Here is a 15,910-nt window from a genome sequence, read left to right on the forward strand (position 1 = left end):
GCTTCAAGGGATGTTTCTTGCATCCAACCGCTCGGCTCAGTCAACCAAGTGGACGCAGCTACTAGTACAACGCCGTGCATTCTAACATTCGGATCGACCAGCTGAGTAGACCCAGTTTCACAAGTTTGCAAAAATATAGTCAACAGTGTCTTTGCAACTTTCTCCAAGACAAGGCATCTCACTCAACGAATAAGGATACTCGACCGACTCGGCAGACCACCTCTCTATTCGATTAGCTTCCATCAGACCATATACTCTCCAAGCTAAAGACTCTTTAGCTTAGAGAATGAGGGGCTAAATGTGGGGGCCTAAAATCATATGAGGCCTTATCAGGCCCAAACAGGAATGTTCCACTACATCAGCCCAAGCGTTGTGATCCAATTTCAGTTGGATCAGTACCAGAGCTCATGACTTAGGCCGAACCGCGACCTCCAGATCCAGCTTTCTTCAACAATGGGCAACTCCAGCGGCCCACCTAATGCCAGACCTTCCAGACCAAGGTAAGTAGCATTCTTCCTATTTTACTTTATCCTAGTTCTCCTAAGATTCTGTATCTTAGGCAGATTATGACTCCTATTACTATTAAGTCAAGTGAATTAGGATCTTTCCTATTCACGAGACCTTTACCCTTAAGGATTCAGAGTCCTATTAGGATACAAGGACCCAACAACTACTATATAAACAAAGGTCACTCCCCTGTTTAGGCATTCAGCCTCAATATCACCTACCAACACCCAAGCTCTTACTCTTGAGAGCTATCCTACTACGCCGTGGTTCTAGTCTCCGACTTGAGCTCTGATAACCTTTCCTTCCCTTACCCGTACTAAATTGCCTCATTCAACTTTACTAACTTGATCGTCGAAGTGCCTATAGCAGACACCACACCTGTGTCTAAGTAAGCTCCATGCTTGTTTGCTCTTTGTGTAGGTACAACGAATTGCCAGTGGCCTCAACCTCACGTGATTTGACCCTATCTCCACAACCATAGATTTTAGCATCTACAATTTGTAATGCAAGGATTCGAGCTTTAAAATTTTGGGTAGAGTTGAGGCTGATTCACTTTGGTGATTTGTGAATTTTATAGAATTTCTCAATAAGGTATTTTTCTTAGAAATGTACTAGTTTCCCTTTTCTCACTTTGGTTTTATTTTTTGGTGAAATTTTTTGGATTTGATTTACTTTGAGGTTCAACTTCATTTAGTATACATTTGGAGATGCATTTTAAAGAAAAGTTTATTCAGACAACCACCCTAATAAAATAGTGAGAACTTAAATAATTGTTCTAATTATATGATATAGAGAATATTATTTAGTGATATCGATAAATTGTAACTTTAAACTCTTTAACGAAACGAGGAAAAAGAATAATTTGGTTTCCAAATTTTAGCTTAAGTAGTTTTAGTTTGGTATATTATCAGTCACGGTACAAACTTTTCAAATTTTATCAATGGGAGGATATATGTTACAATTTGTTTAATTAGGAGACATCTAACGGTTATTTGCTATTTAGTTCTTAAAACATAAACTTTAACAGAAAATGATAAATCACTTAGATGCCTTGATTTTTATCCTTTTTCTTTTTTTTTTTAAGTGAATTTAGTTTTTAAAACATAAATTTAATTTTTTTTGAAAAACTAAAAAAAGACCAAAACATATTTTTTAAAGAAAATCGAAAAAACAAAAAAATTAAGATATTTAAAACTAAAAGAAAATTTAATAAAATAAAAAACTAATTTTTTTCTTTATTTTGTAAAAAAGGGATAATTTAAACCTTTTACTAGTTTTTTAATTTATTATTTATTTTGTAAAAAAGAATAATTTGTTCAATTACATTTTTACCCTTATGTAAAGTTAAATCTAACCCTTAGGGTGTGTTTGGTTGGAGGTAATGTTGGATTACTGAGGTAATGTCATATTATATTACTTGATAATTATCACGTTTGATTGTCAAGTAATATAAAATTTCAGTAATCTTCTAAAACGTAGTTACTGTTAGTAATAATGGAGATAATCTGATTACCTCAATTTTCTTAGGTATTTTAAGATTATTTGATAATCTTATTTTTGTTACAATTTTACCCCTTATTAAAAATTTTTTTGGACAATAATGCCTTTGTTTTGAAAACAATTAACATTAATCAGCCATTACAATTTTACCCTTGTTTAATTAAGTTTTTGGACAATATGCCCTTATATGTAAAACAAAGTGCAGACCACCATCGTCGACAGTTGGCCAACCACCACCGACAGCTGGCCAACCACCGTCGATAGCTGGCTAACCACTGCAGACAGCTGGCCAACGACCATCGACTGTCACCGGAAATGGCCAGAATAAATCTAGCCATTTCTAGCCAGATTTATTGCTATATCGGTGACTCCCGATGATTTTCACTTCCGGCAGTGGTGGCTAGTAGCGGGCAATGGCCTAGGGTGGGTGGAGGTGATTTTGTTACAAATTAAAGTTTTATATAAGCTCTAGGTGTTTTGGCTAAATCTGAAATGTTGGGGGTTAAAAGAAATTATTCAAAAATTAATAATAAAAATAATATTATATTAATATTTAAAAATGAGAGTAATTAAGTAAGAGTAATACTAGCCTTACAAAGAGACGTACAAAAAGTCATACAAAGAGTCAAATCCAGCCCTTGAAATAAGGGAAAAAGAGAGAGAGAAAAAGGCAATCATGAATTTTAAGGGCTGGATTTGACTCTTTGTATGTCTCTTTGTAAGGCTAGTATTACTCATTTAGTAATTTATATAACATAGCCACCAATTTATTCCTCCCAACCAAACATATTAATATAATATACCTACTAATTTATTCTAACTAACCAAACACGTTTCCTTAAAGATTTTTAGTAATATTCAAGGTAATTCAACATTCCCTGAACCAAACGCACCCTAAGTAGTTTATCGTCTCCTAATTGAATAAATTAAAACTTTTGTCCTCCCAGAAAGTATAAAGGGGACGTTTGGATCATGTAATGTTTTATTATAGAGGAATGTTATATTAATGGAAAGAAAGACCATCTTGAAGATTACTAGGAATGTTTAGAAAATGTGTTTGGTTGGTTTGAATAAATTGGTATATAATATGTTATATAGATTACTAAATTGCCCTCCTTTTTAAATATTAATATAATAGTATTTTTTATTATTATTTTTTGAATAATTCATTTTAGCCCCCTACATTTGAAATTTTGCTAAAACAGTCTAGCCATATCAAACTTTACTTTGTAGCAAAATCACCCCCACCCACCCCAAACCACTGTCGGCAGCTAGCCACTACCATCAGCCACTGCCGACAGTCGATGGAATGACGCATGACTAGCAGTATATGGCTGGTTGTGCGCCGGCAAAGCCGAAAATGGCCTATGATCCATGGCCGGAAAATAGCCAGATCTATAGCCATTTCATGGCTAGATCTGTGGTCGTAACGCTAGATCTGGTCGTTTCCGACCATGGATCTATGATCCATGGCAAGAAAAGGCCTTATTGGCACATGACTGACCAGATCCCATTGGTCGTGCACCATTACGACGACTGATGCCAACGGCCGGCAGTGGTCTTGGGTGGCTAGGGGTATTTTATTAACTTTTAAACTTTTTTGTACCTAGGGGGTTTTAGCTAATTTCTCAAATATAGGGGGTTGGGTAATTGTTATTTGGTAGACATTTGAGGGCAATTGTGTCCAAAATGGTTTTTAATTAAGGGCAAAATGGGTAGAAAAATTAGATTATCTCGATAATGTTTTAACACTCCCTAGCATGGTAATAAGATTACCTCCCACATTACCAATAATAAACACTATTTGCAATAAAATATTACCGTAATATTTTATTACTTACAAACCAAACACCAGAATCTTGCAAAATAAACGAAGATTAATAAACGAAGATTACCCCCGTTATCTTATATACCCCCGATGCAAACGGCCAAAAAGTTTGTTACCCTATTGATAATATCCCTTTTAATTTTGTAAAAAATTTTAGCAACATTTTAGTCCTTGTCTGGAATTTTTTTCTCTATTCTTGGTAAACCTAAGATGCAAAATGTTATTGACAGGACCAAAAGTTACTAAATTTTTTTACAAAGACACAAAGTAAAGTTACGAAAGTCAGGGATGAAAATGTTATTATCCCCGAAATAAACAGAGTCCCTAAGTTTTGGTTAAATTTAATTAAGATACCCTCTCGAAATTTGAATATAATTTGAAAACACAATACTCAACGCCTAAAAACGAACAGAGCCTCAAAGCTTATGCAAATGGCGATGCAGTGCCCGTACTCATGCGAGACTGCTACCGATACTCTCCAATGGATCAAGGCGATTGTCGATTTCTTACAGCCTTTCACTTTCTTAATAAATGCTCACGTCGTCAATTTCTTCACCGACAAACTCTGGGAAGCCGTTGATAAAGATTGGATTGATTGTCTTCGCAATGAACCTATCGAAAATCTTCTCCTCATTCCCTCCGGAGTCGTCCAGGTTCGCGTTCTTATTACACAATTAGCTATCTCTATTGTCATTGCGTTGTAGTTGCATTTTGTTTTGTGTATAATTAGTTTTTGCTCTTTAATTTATAGGACCATTGGCCTGATTCACTTAAGGAGTTTGTTCTTACTTTGAAGTCTCTTGTGCTTCCTAGAAAGCAAGCGGACTTGCACAAGGTTTGAATTTTTTTGGCTCCGTATGATTTGTGATACAATAATAAGAAAATAAGTTTTTTTTTTTTCCTTCAAAATTAGGTTACAATTTATATCTCAATTTAAATATTCGAGAATGTGTTCGATTTAATATCTAAAAACTGTTTTCAGAGTTAAAAAGCTATGATAAATGAAGAAAATGACCTTTTTTTGTTCTGAATTTAAACTAGTTTTCGGACTTGTATGCACAAAAGACAAAACTGTTTTCAAAATCATTTCAACGATGCGCATATTCTTAATTTTTCTTATATGGAATTTACTATTATACAGCAAGTGTCATGATTTAATGTGAGAAGTTTAATTTTTTATCTATGTTCAATGTTTAATGTGTGAAGATGTGTTTGTGGAGTAAGGTTAAACCGCTGGTGTATAGTAAGAGTTTAATTTGTATATTTGTTGTTAGAAAATTACTATGATACTGAGATGCAAACCACGGTAACATTATTAGGAGAAAAAGAGTTTTTAGTAATAAATATGTTATGTTTGTGATGTGTAATGCTCGAAGTCTATTTGATAACAAAATTTGAATTATAGGACAATGTCATTACGATAACATGCAATGTGTGGTGGGTATATGTTTTATTCTTGCTTTGGCAACTAGCTTGGTTGCATTACCGGGCCATTACCATGGTGGTAGCCTTGTCAATGATTTGTTTATCTATTCTTAATTTTATTGAAAGTTCATTGGGGACTGGTGCAATTGAAGTTACTCTAGTTCACCAGTTTTGAGCAGGAGCTGAATTTAATCTTCTTGTCTGACCTCTTTTGATCACTCAGCATATCAACAACTTGGCTTGTTGCAGGTATTACCTGGATGGAAAGTGACATCAATTAGCAGTGTTCTTGCTCAAGGCATGAATCTGAAGAAAAAACATGAAGTATGTCATTCGAATTCAATCTGTAGTTATATTCTATATTCTTCTATTGTTTTTTTTTTCTTCTTTTATGCCTGTAAAAAGTGACAAATCGATGTTGGTGTGTGTCATACCATCATAAGATTGATATGTTTTTCTTGGAGTGTCCCAGTTTGTCTTTCTGGTTTTCTTTCTCTTTAGTCTGAATTGTAGTTTGTTTATGATGCAATCAGGTGGAGGTTCTTTCTGCTGTTGTAAATTCGGTAGCAAATAGTGTAAGCACTGATACTATAGTTGATGTTGGTGCTGGCCAGGTGTGCCCTCTTTGTTTTTTGCTCTTTTAATTTCTGTTTAAGTGATTGGAAAACTGAGACTGCTTGACTGAATATCTGATGAATTTTGAATGTAGCTGTGACAGCTATTGGTTGTTGGGATCATTTTTTTTTTTTTTTTGTTTAATTTTATAATGTAGTGTTAATTATTTGGAGAAAAATATAGGGTGTCATTACCGACGTGATGTGGCGAACCACCCTTGTCAACAAAATGGTTGAGTTTCTCTTGAGAGAGAGAAGAAGGCAGCTAATTTCTAGAATAATGATACAAAATACAAGGCTTTACACTTATCGCTAATGTTTGTTCCCTATCTAGTACCTAAAGAATTAGTCTTATTACTGACCTAATGGGATCTCATCTTTTGCTTTCTTGTCATTTTCCTAGCATTGCTAGAATGCTATTTCAGTGATGCTTGATATCTCTGGCAATCATCATTAAGTTGTTCCACTCTTTGTCTTAGGGCTGCCACTTTATCATGAATGTTATATCCTGTGACCGACACAATACTTTCGATGGAAGTCCTTAGCCTATTTGCAAATTTTTCTGTCCAATCTTTGCTGAAGTTCACCTTTTTAGGAGTAAATGGTGATAGATGGTTGAGCTTTAGTTTCATACTGGACACTAGTCATATTTTGTTAATGAAATCTAGAAATTCTTGCAATTTTACCCCCACTAATAGTCTCATGGAAATATTGGTTAACTCCTCTAACAGAGTTTGTGCAGCCAGCAAATCAAACTTTTTAATATACTCAAAGACATCAATTTCATTTATTCTATTTTCCCGAAATAAGCAGTTTGTTTGTTCAGTTTTAGAAACTGTAAGTTAGATAATGATATCCACTTCTCAAAACTGTATGTCTTATAACATAGATTTTTTCTGGAACAAGATAATCTTTTTGGTTTGTTTCTTTTGCAGTTCTTTACTTGTGATTGAATTGGTTTTGTAGGGCTATCTTGCACAAGTTCTATCCTTCCAGTTCCAACATTCTGTAGTTGCGATAGATGCTTGTTCTCATCATGGAAAGGTTATGAATGCACGTGCAGAACGAATCAAAAAGCATTATGCAGCTCAGATGCGGAAGTTTGGGTATTTATGGGATTTCCCTTTTGATTTCTTATACATAAGAAATCTTCAATACCTTGAAATCACTAACATAATGTCTGAGCATCTTTCTCATGTTGTGCAGTTGTAGTTTTGTTTGATAGGTCCTATTTTAAAATATATGCAATGATAACTTTTATAATTGGTACTATATTCATTCGATCAACAGACATAGTTTATTTGTTTGGTATACATATTTTAAGAAAAAGTGATAGAAGCTTTCTTGTCATTTTGAGCATGGATCTGGGTAGTTTTGGTGGTGCTTGTGATAATTTATGAATATATTTATAATAGGCTGCTCAGGATGTGCTCATTAAGTATTTGATACTGCTTGATCACCTCATATTCCATAGTGATGTCTGTAGTTATTATTAGAAGTTTAAATGGTTTGTCCACTACTTACCATTACCATAATTGAAACAGTTTTTTTATGTAACTTTCATTTCTTGACTTACACATTGACTATTTGTAATTATCTATTCACTTAGATCAGAAAACAAGAGTTTGAATATGCCCAAGACAATTACATGCCAGGTAATGTCTATTGACATGCTGAGAGCTTTAACCAACATGTCGCTACATAAGGATGATGCTGAGCAGCCAAAGCTAATGTTGCAAAATAATAAAAAACTCGATCGAAGAAAACTAAAATCTTCAGGCAATGCAGAAAGTGAAATTTCATTGGTTCTTGCTGGACTTCATGCTTGTGGAGATCTATCAGTAACAATGCTTAAGTGAGTATTCTATATGAAGCTTATATCTTTCCAAATTAAGAGTGGAATGAAAGTCATTTTTTAGTCCATATCTAGTACTAATTTATACACGATTCTACGTATAGGCTATGTATGTTGTAATTCACTCATTAGGTACCTTATGAGCTTTCGAATCTACAAATGAGTACAAGTAGCATTTTCGGTTTCGTGATTCTGAAGTAATAACTTATGTATGCTTTATGTATATTTCAAAGTTGAGAAGTTATTGAAAAACAATTAGCCTTTGATTCTCATATTAATTGCATTGTAATTTTTATTATATGATGATATAGCAATTCCTGAAATGAAGGAGAAAGCTTTTGTGGAGATTTTAACTAATATCAATGTCAATGATTTCTTGGAAGAGGCATGAATTGTAGTAGTAAATTATAAAACTTTATATGTGCATAGCATTCAACTTGCTCGTGATAATAATGGACAAGTAATAATTAAAATTTTGTTGATTCTTTACCTCTTAAACGTCGTACGAGTATGAGATGTTTGAAATTAGAAATTGCAAATAGTGTGAAATGTAGAAGGTTTGGTATCCAATCTGTGCTTCTCCATCTTTCAATGTAGTTCATAGTTATGAAACAAAAACTGAACATGTGTGCAATTGAAGAGATTTACACTTCTAATTTCGATCAAATATTAGTTTATTTTTCTACTGCAATAAAAAATCATCAGTATTGATACAAGTTTGTACATGAGGACAGTCACTCTACCGCAATGTTGAGAAACTTGATGCTAGTACTTTGCTGCTCAAAATAATCATCAATTAGATATGTCAAAATTATCTTGGTATCTCTTTATGTTATATAGTGTAAAATAAACGTAATGAATATTCACACTTCTCATTATTAGCTTAAAAGGATACATATTTATATACACTTGTAGTGTTCTAAACTAGGTAGGTGATCAATCTAAATTAGGATAGAAGTGATCCCTATAATCAAGGATTTTAATGTGATCCCCATCATCTAGGAAGTCATGTACATCTGTAACATACAGAAATTAAATCTTTTGAAATTCTCATATACATGTCTGTATGAAATAATTGAATTTTTCGTGAATCTTTAAATACCTTGAGATTCATATGATTGCTATTAGGGGGGCAAAAATGTTGAGGGAAAATTAAAGTTAATTGTGAATAATGTAAAAGAAAGAGAGGGACAAGGTAGGTAAATATTGGTCATTTAACTCGATCTTTCGATGATCAAACTGCTAGGACATGTTGGCTTTGGTATATAAGCTGTTGGACTCTGCATTCTTTGTGTCCATGTTTCTTCTTTCACTTTTAGAAGTTATAGCAAATTCATGTTGTGGCTCTACCAATTTTGTTTTCTGGATTTTTATTGCCAGACTGGTTTATTTTAATATAAATTTTTTCTGGCGATTTGTTGTTACTATAATATCTCTTGTTTAATGGGCGTTATATATCTTATTTATCAATTTAAAAGTATGTATTTATTGGACCAGGACCTTTGTGGATTGCAAAGAAGTTAATGCAGTTGTTAGCATCGGCTGCTGTTACAACTTATTATCTGAAGAAGGATTTGACATTGCTGGTTCTCTTTGTGGTTTTCCAATGAGTTCTGGTGTTAAATCTGCTAACTTTCCTCTTGGAAAAAGTTCGCGTGATCTTGCTTGTCAGGTACGTGTATCTCTTGCTTTTCTTATTTGGTTTTTGAAGTGACATTATGACAGTTTGACATGTGTGGGGTTTTTGTTTGTTTGTTAGGATTTGTGTCGATTACCAGGTCTAATGAAGAAAATAAACAATATTGAGTGCTGTAAATCACCAACAAACAAAAAAAAAAAAAAAAATAGAAATGGTGTAACTATCAAGAGGTATTGGGAAAATGGAACTGGTCTGGTGCTCATGATCCTGGGGCATGCTACACTATAGCTCCCCCGCAGGTCATTGCAGAACCGTTTTTGGCTTATAGTCCTAACACCTAGACTTGAGATAAAGTGACCTGTTTTGGCCTGCCTAAATCTTTTTAGACTACATTGGTTATGGTAAAATGGAAAATCTTATTAGGATTTAATATTCTTTCTTTATCATGTATTATTCTTCTCGCCTTTCCATTTTTTTTATGATAACTGTATAAGAGAATCTCTCTCATGCGGGACAGATGTTGAAAGAATCCAGATTTTGCTCCTCGGCAGTACAATTGATTTGATGACACACAGATATATGAATATAAAGTTATTTTAATCTTTGAATAAATTATCAAGAGAAACGAAAAGTTCGTCAGACTTTTTTTGTGCAGGGAATTCTAGCTCCCTGTCCAAAGCTTTTAATGCAATTAGATTCTAGAGATTTCAACTTTGATACATTTGCTTGTTCTTTTTCCTCATTCTAGAGACCAAAGTCTCAAGCATTTCTTTTGGAGTCTGAACGTCAGTTAAGAGTGGTGAGATTTTGCTATATATGCTTTCAAAAATGAAGAAGAAATGAAAATCATGCACAATCTGTTATACTCTTTAGACTAATATTCTAATTTAGTGTATAAGAATTCTATAACATAATTAATTGGGAAATATATAAAGATTTCAAATGAAGCTTCAAGTTTCATGGTCAAACCATGGGAATAGGATGAACACGTATATGCAGGGGTACAACAAGACGTGCTTGCAAAAACTGTCATACTGGCTGGGATGTTTAAGCAGTTTTTACAACAATTTTTTTCCATAGGATCTTGAACTGAAAATTCCTTATGAACGAGAAAAAGCGCCTCAGTTCCTATGTACAATGACAAAAGTGATATATAAAGTTGTTGAAAGTATTGGTGTGTTAAGCTTGAGTCACAATGTAGATCCATAGGAAATAATGGTTTTACATATATAAATCCAGAGATCTCTAGTCGATAGTTTTCTTTGGGAAATGTCTGACTGATATACTTTAACCTTTTGTCGGAAAAACTTTCTGCTAATGCTTTGAACAAGCTTTATTTTTGGTTATGTTAGGATGAATTCAGTGACTTGCTTTACTTTGTTTAGAGTGCAGAGAGATGGGGAAGTCTAGAAAGAGATGCTGGTGTTCATAATTTTGAGCTGCACGCTTTCCGTGCTGCTTTTCAAATGGTATGCAGTATTTCAATCTTGTTTTATGTTGGCTTAGTTATTTAGCTTTGCAACACATTGGATTTGTCTTTATTCATGTAAGTTAGTTTCCATTTTGCTTTGCATCCTTTACCCCTTTGTGTGTGGAGTGTGTGCGATGCTTCTGGATGGTTTTGATATGTGCAAAATGATTAAATCTTGTAGCCAATTCTGTCATTTTATTGTTCTTTATGCACCTTCTGGGATGAGGGTGTTTTCCTTGTTGCTCCTTTTGTTTTGATAGGAAATATTTCGATGGATAAGCTGTGAGAAAAGAATGTTGAAATTTGAGTGTATGGAGATGTTACAACTAGTTTCCATGATACCTTGCATTCCTTACCTTTGTTCATTGACTGTCTTTGTTTGCATGTTGCTACATGAGTGACCAAAGGAAAGGAACTCAGAGGATCTCTTCGGTCTCTTTCTTTATTTTTTTTTTATACCTATATATTTTCCAACTTTTCTTATGAGTTTACTGGGTTTTAAACTGGGGTCTACTACAGGACTTGTGGCCTATATTATCCTAAGTAGGTGTCTGGAGTTGAACCCTTCACCCATTGTTTGAAACCAAAGGCTTTGAGGTTCTATTTTCTTATTTTTGTGACTCTCATATGTGCATTCCACATTTTTATGGAGATTATACAATTCTCATTCTGTTTAAAGGTTTGAAAAAAAAAAATTAATTTATTTTGACATTCTATACTGTGAATAACTTTCTTCTGAAGGTCCTTTCTAGATATTATATGGAAGTAATTGTAACAAGTCCTTCAGTTGGACGTCAAGGGAAGGCATTGCGCCGCCAGCAGCAAAGGAGGATCTTGGAGTCCCGTTCACAATGTGAAGAAAACTCATGTCCATCTTTCAGTCAGAAACACTCTGATACCACACGCTCCTCTGTGGAGATTGGAGAACCTAAAGCAGGTACAATGAACTTATTTAATTTAAAACCTGTAGCTAGCTGTTGAAATTGACAACCTTCCTTTGCTTTGCATGGCAGGAAAATCACCTAAAATACATTTAAAAGAAATAAAAAAGAGAAAAAGAAAAGTATTTCTTCCTTCTTGTTTAAGAAAAAGAAGGCCCTGAAGTTATATGCAAATGTAAATCATAACTGCAGCAGAGTTACACAACCACTGCTCATTCAAATGGCTGTGTTTGATGTGTCTCTGTTCAAATTAATCCAAGTAGATATACCTTTTGGAAACTGTATAGTATGAGATCTTATAAAGATACAAAAACTTTACTTACAAAACATGTTCTGCAGATGATAAATCAGCCTCGGTTTTGGACATGGCTGCCTTATCTCATGAAAATTCTTCAAACAAGAGTATAAGACAAGAAAGCGCTGTTTCTACTGACAAATATCTACTCTTTGAGAAATTTTGCCAGTCTGGATTATGCCGCCTTGGTCTCAAACCATTGGACAGCGAAAATCTTCGTGGGATATGGGACGAAGCTGAGCCCTTTGCTGTATGCTATTTTATCCTATTTACTATTGCATTAAGAATGTTTTATAAGCTTGATCTCTATTTCTTTTTTTCTCCTTTTGGAAAGTTGTATTGCCTACTAGGCTAGAGGCAGGAGAATAAGATTTCAGTGCATGTATATTCGTATGAGCTAGGTCCTGATTGATAAACCTACTATGTACAGGACATTATAGGACCTTATTGGTCTCTTCGAGCTGCTTTGGGGCCTCTTTTGGAAACATATATTCTGTTGGACAGATTATTGTTCCTCCAGGAGCAAGGCAGTTCTCTGGAAGCAGTCATGTTACCTATATTTGATCCTGTATTATCTCCAAGGAATGTGGCCATAATTGCTAAAAAGAAATAATTGTTGGCTTGGATCTTACAGCTTAGTCTGATAAATGGTAAGGCCATCTCTCTCTCTCTCTCTCTCTCTCTCTCTCTCTCTCTCTCTCTCTGTGAGCATATGTCTGTCTTCCTGTTTGTATCCATTTGTGTTTGTCCATGTGTGTGTGTACCATCTTGTAAACATACTTCTGCCTAGATGCTGCACTGCTTTTAGGTGTCTACAAGTTGTACTCCACTAACATATTTATATTGTCTGCTTCCTACATATAATATCTGGCTAACACTTTTTCAGTCTACATTTTATTTAACTGGGAAATTTGGCTGCACGTAGTTAAGAAAAGCTAAATATATTAGTCTAAATGGATCTAGCCATTGCAGATATGTCTACAATAGTGATGCAATGTTGGTTCTTTTATATTATTTATCTTACTCATCTCTATTCTTATCCAAAACTGCAATTACATTTGACACCAGTCTATGTATCAGTGTACTTGCATATGTTATATGAATTATAGCTACAATTGCTATATTTATTAAGAGCAATTACACTGCTGCAGAAATTGATAAAGCCAATTATATTGTGGTAGACATTTTCAATGCTTTGGGATGAGTCATGAAGCATAGAAAGGATACAGATAATGGCTTTGACTTCATAACTTTGTGTCATTACGATCAATCAAAATGTTAAGTAGATTATGGACATATCAGTCGTGCATAAATTTCTCCTATCCTGAAGAAAAAACAAAAAAAAAGATAGATAAACATTTGATTGTGGTTTTTGACATATTGTGGCAGATTGAAGGACCTTCTGCTGTGGGACTTGAGTTCTCTTTCACCTGACATGTGCAGAACTGTTTTTGGCAAACAAGTATAGTTAATGGTAAACCTGTAAACCTTGATATATGAGCTTTTCTTATCCGGATGAATGTTTATACTCTTACGCTCTATACAAGGTTTGTTGGGCAGTCATAAGATTTGTCGATGAAATGTGAATTCTAGGGGTTATATATCTTTGAATCGATGAGTATATTTTTTGGATATATCAGGTTTAGCAGTGATGGGCATGGTGAGTGTTATTGTAACTGCTTTATGCAATATATTTCACATTAGCAGCATGCATAAAAATGTGCTGTGTTCTGACCTACAATGATAGTTAAATTAAGAACTCAGAATTTTGAATTTAATCCATTGAACTCAGCTCTGTCAATGGTGAAATTTTCTTATTATTGGTGTACTTTTGCAAATGAAGAATTAGTATCGATTCACCTTTCTTTGACAATGTACTTAAACCTTTTGATAGGAAAGAAAGTAATTATATTTCTATCAAAAAGGCGGATTCAAAATTGTAGGATGAAGTGGTGGTCAGTCCACTAGAAGATTTACAAGTTAGTGGAGCAAAGTCTCTACACTTAATCTTCTATACATGGTTTAGCCCCTCAATATAATATAACGCCACCTCCAAAGTGTACTTTAAGGATGATTGTTATCGCTTAAAGAAATTTGGCAACCTTTCTGCTGGTAATGGTCCCTGTGAGTATGTTGACTTTGCTTAACATGCTGGTAGTACCACCTTATTTTTTTGACTTGTTCTGATTGATGTATGTATTCTTGAATTCTATAATCTTATCATTGTTAATGTGAATGTAACAAAGATTTTCTAAAGAACATTTGCTGGGCATGATAATTTGATTGTTACAGCTTCATTCTAGTTCTAGAGTATCACTGTAATTGTTTTAATATTTGAAGGTGAAGTTTCTAACTTTCATCATTATGAATTCAATCTATCTATGCACGACAACTATAATAGTTTTCTCTGTGCAGTTGTCTTAAAGATCGCTTGATCCTTGACAGCACTTGTTTTTCATATTCTTAAAATCTTTTAAGTTATATACTGGGGACTTTGAGTGAAGGTTTAACACTTTGATCGCTTTCATATAATTTTCTTTTATCTTTTTCTGGGAACCATGGCTTAAAACTATGCAACAATTTACAATGGTGATCGGTTATGAATCCCCAATTTTAGATATTCTATACTGATTCTGATTGTCATGAAGAGGTGCTGCTATCACCTTCTTGTTGAAACAACTGAGAAATATGGAGTAAATACTAGTTAATAATACAAAGTATGATATGATTGTTGTGCTGTCTGTTTGCGACTAACAAACTAAATTATTTCCCTACGATTGTACTTGTAGACATGCTAAACCAGAACCTTACCCTTTTTGTACATTGTCATGGTACTGTAGGTTCAGGTGGTGAAGTTTGAGGTGAGTCTTTTGACTCTGGAAAGTGAAAAGAATAGATGTATAATGGTTTGGTTGTATTTCATATTCTAATCTTTTTTCCTTTTACTTTCTATGCTTTCAGATAAGAATTAAACTATGCCACTCCAAATAAGATATTTCCCCGCTAGGCTTTGTTTCTACAAAGGAATCTTCCTATTTGTTGTGGTTTCACATCTTGACTTTATTCTAGATTCCTGAACATCTTCAATAGTGTCGATTTTTTTATTTGCTAATTTAAGTGGTAGGCATTATTTGATAGCTCCAAAGGTTCCTGAATGACTGCTTGACTGTTTGTCCTTCTGCAATCTGTATTCCTCACCAAACAATCTCTGTAAGAAGTCTCTATACGCACGCTGGAACGAAAACGACAGATTTGTTTGCTTTCGTTTTGTTATTCACTTATCTTTGACTCACCCCTTACAGCTATTGATTTGTCAGCTTTAGAATACTAATTTATTTTGCAAAGAAGAATGATTAAGAATTTTACAAGTTGAATTAGTTTACATTTCTTTAATGTTTTTATATCCCAAAGAATCTCCGAATAAATCTGTGGTTGGTTTGTTTTTAGGAATGGTCAGATAGTGTAGAAAACTTGTGGTTGCCTTCACAAGAATTTCATACCAATCGGTATCATCGACATCGAGGTAACCTGAGAACTCGTGACAAGTGTCGTTCTTTGAACCGGTTCTGTTATTTTAGTCATATTTGTTCTTGTTTCTTATAATAGGCAGTGACAGTCCTGGAATTTTCAGATAATGAACGTGGGCATATTGCTATCACGGAAAAGAGAGGTCCTTTAAACTTGTCTAAGTGGAGATAAAAAAAATTACAGAAACATCAATTTTTTGTTGTTTAGATATGAACCCTTTCACTTTCATATCCTATTTGTGTTCAATTTGATTTATCCTGTTAATATTTAGTTTGAATTGTGTGTTTAGATTCAATTGATCTCTACA

The 15,910-nt window shown here is 34.0% G+C and overlaps 1 protein-coding gene across 2 annotated transcripts; it reads left to right on the forward strand.

Moving 5' to 3' along the window:
- Nucleotides 1-4,266: 4,266 nt before the first annotated feature.
- LOC116139920 (protein RRNAD1) lies at nt 4,267-15,528 on the forward strand. Of its 2 annotated transcripts, XR_004129531.1 has the most exons (13): nt 4,267-4,488; nt 4,587-4,670; nt 5,510-5,584; nt 5,794-5,874; nt 6,841-6,980; nt 7,484-7,729; nt 9,227-9,401; nt 10,754-10,837; nt 11,581-11,776; nt 12,120-12,325; nt 12,506-12,725; nt 13,465-13,549; nt 14,916-15,528. XR_004129531.1 is itself a non-coding variant. In XM_031425562.1 (12 exons), the coding sequence occupies exons 1-11, from the start codon at nt 4,267-4,269 to the stop codon at nt 12,686-12,688; spliced, it is 1,692 nt and encodes a 563-aa protein (XP_031281422.1). In that variant the 3' UTR covers nt 12,689-12,725; nt 13,465-14,904. The 2 variants fall into 2 exon arrangements, 1 of the variants encoding a protein (XP_031281422.1); XM_031425562.1 differs by lacking the exon at nt 14,916-15,528 and having other exon boundaries at nt 13,465-14,904.
- The last annotated feature ends 382 nt before the right edge of the window (nt 15,529-15,910 follow it).

The sequence above is a fragment of the Pistacia vera genome, unplaced genomic scaffold (genome assembly GCF_008641045.1).
Source record: "Pistacia vera cultivar Batoury unplaced genomic scaffold, PisVer_v2 Contig36, whole genome shotgun sequence".
In the NCBI taxonomy this organism is placed as follows: Eukaryota; Viridiplantae; Streptophyta; class Magnoliopsida; order Sapindales; family Anacardiaceae; genus Pistacia; species Pistacia vera.

Coding starts and splice junctions, on each gene's coding strand:
- LOC116139920 (XM_031425562.1), top strand. CDS start 4,267: ATGGCGATGCAGTGCCCGTACTCATGCGAGACTGCTACCGATACTCTC. Junction 5,875..6,840: donor TTGATGTTGGTGCTGGCCAG/GTGTGCCCTCTT, acceptor TTGGTTTTGTAG/GGCTATCTTGCACAAGTTCT. Junction 11,777..12,119: donor GATTGGAGAACCTAAAGCAG/GTACAATGAACT, acceptor CATGTTCTGCAG/ATGATAAATCAGCCTCGGTT.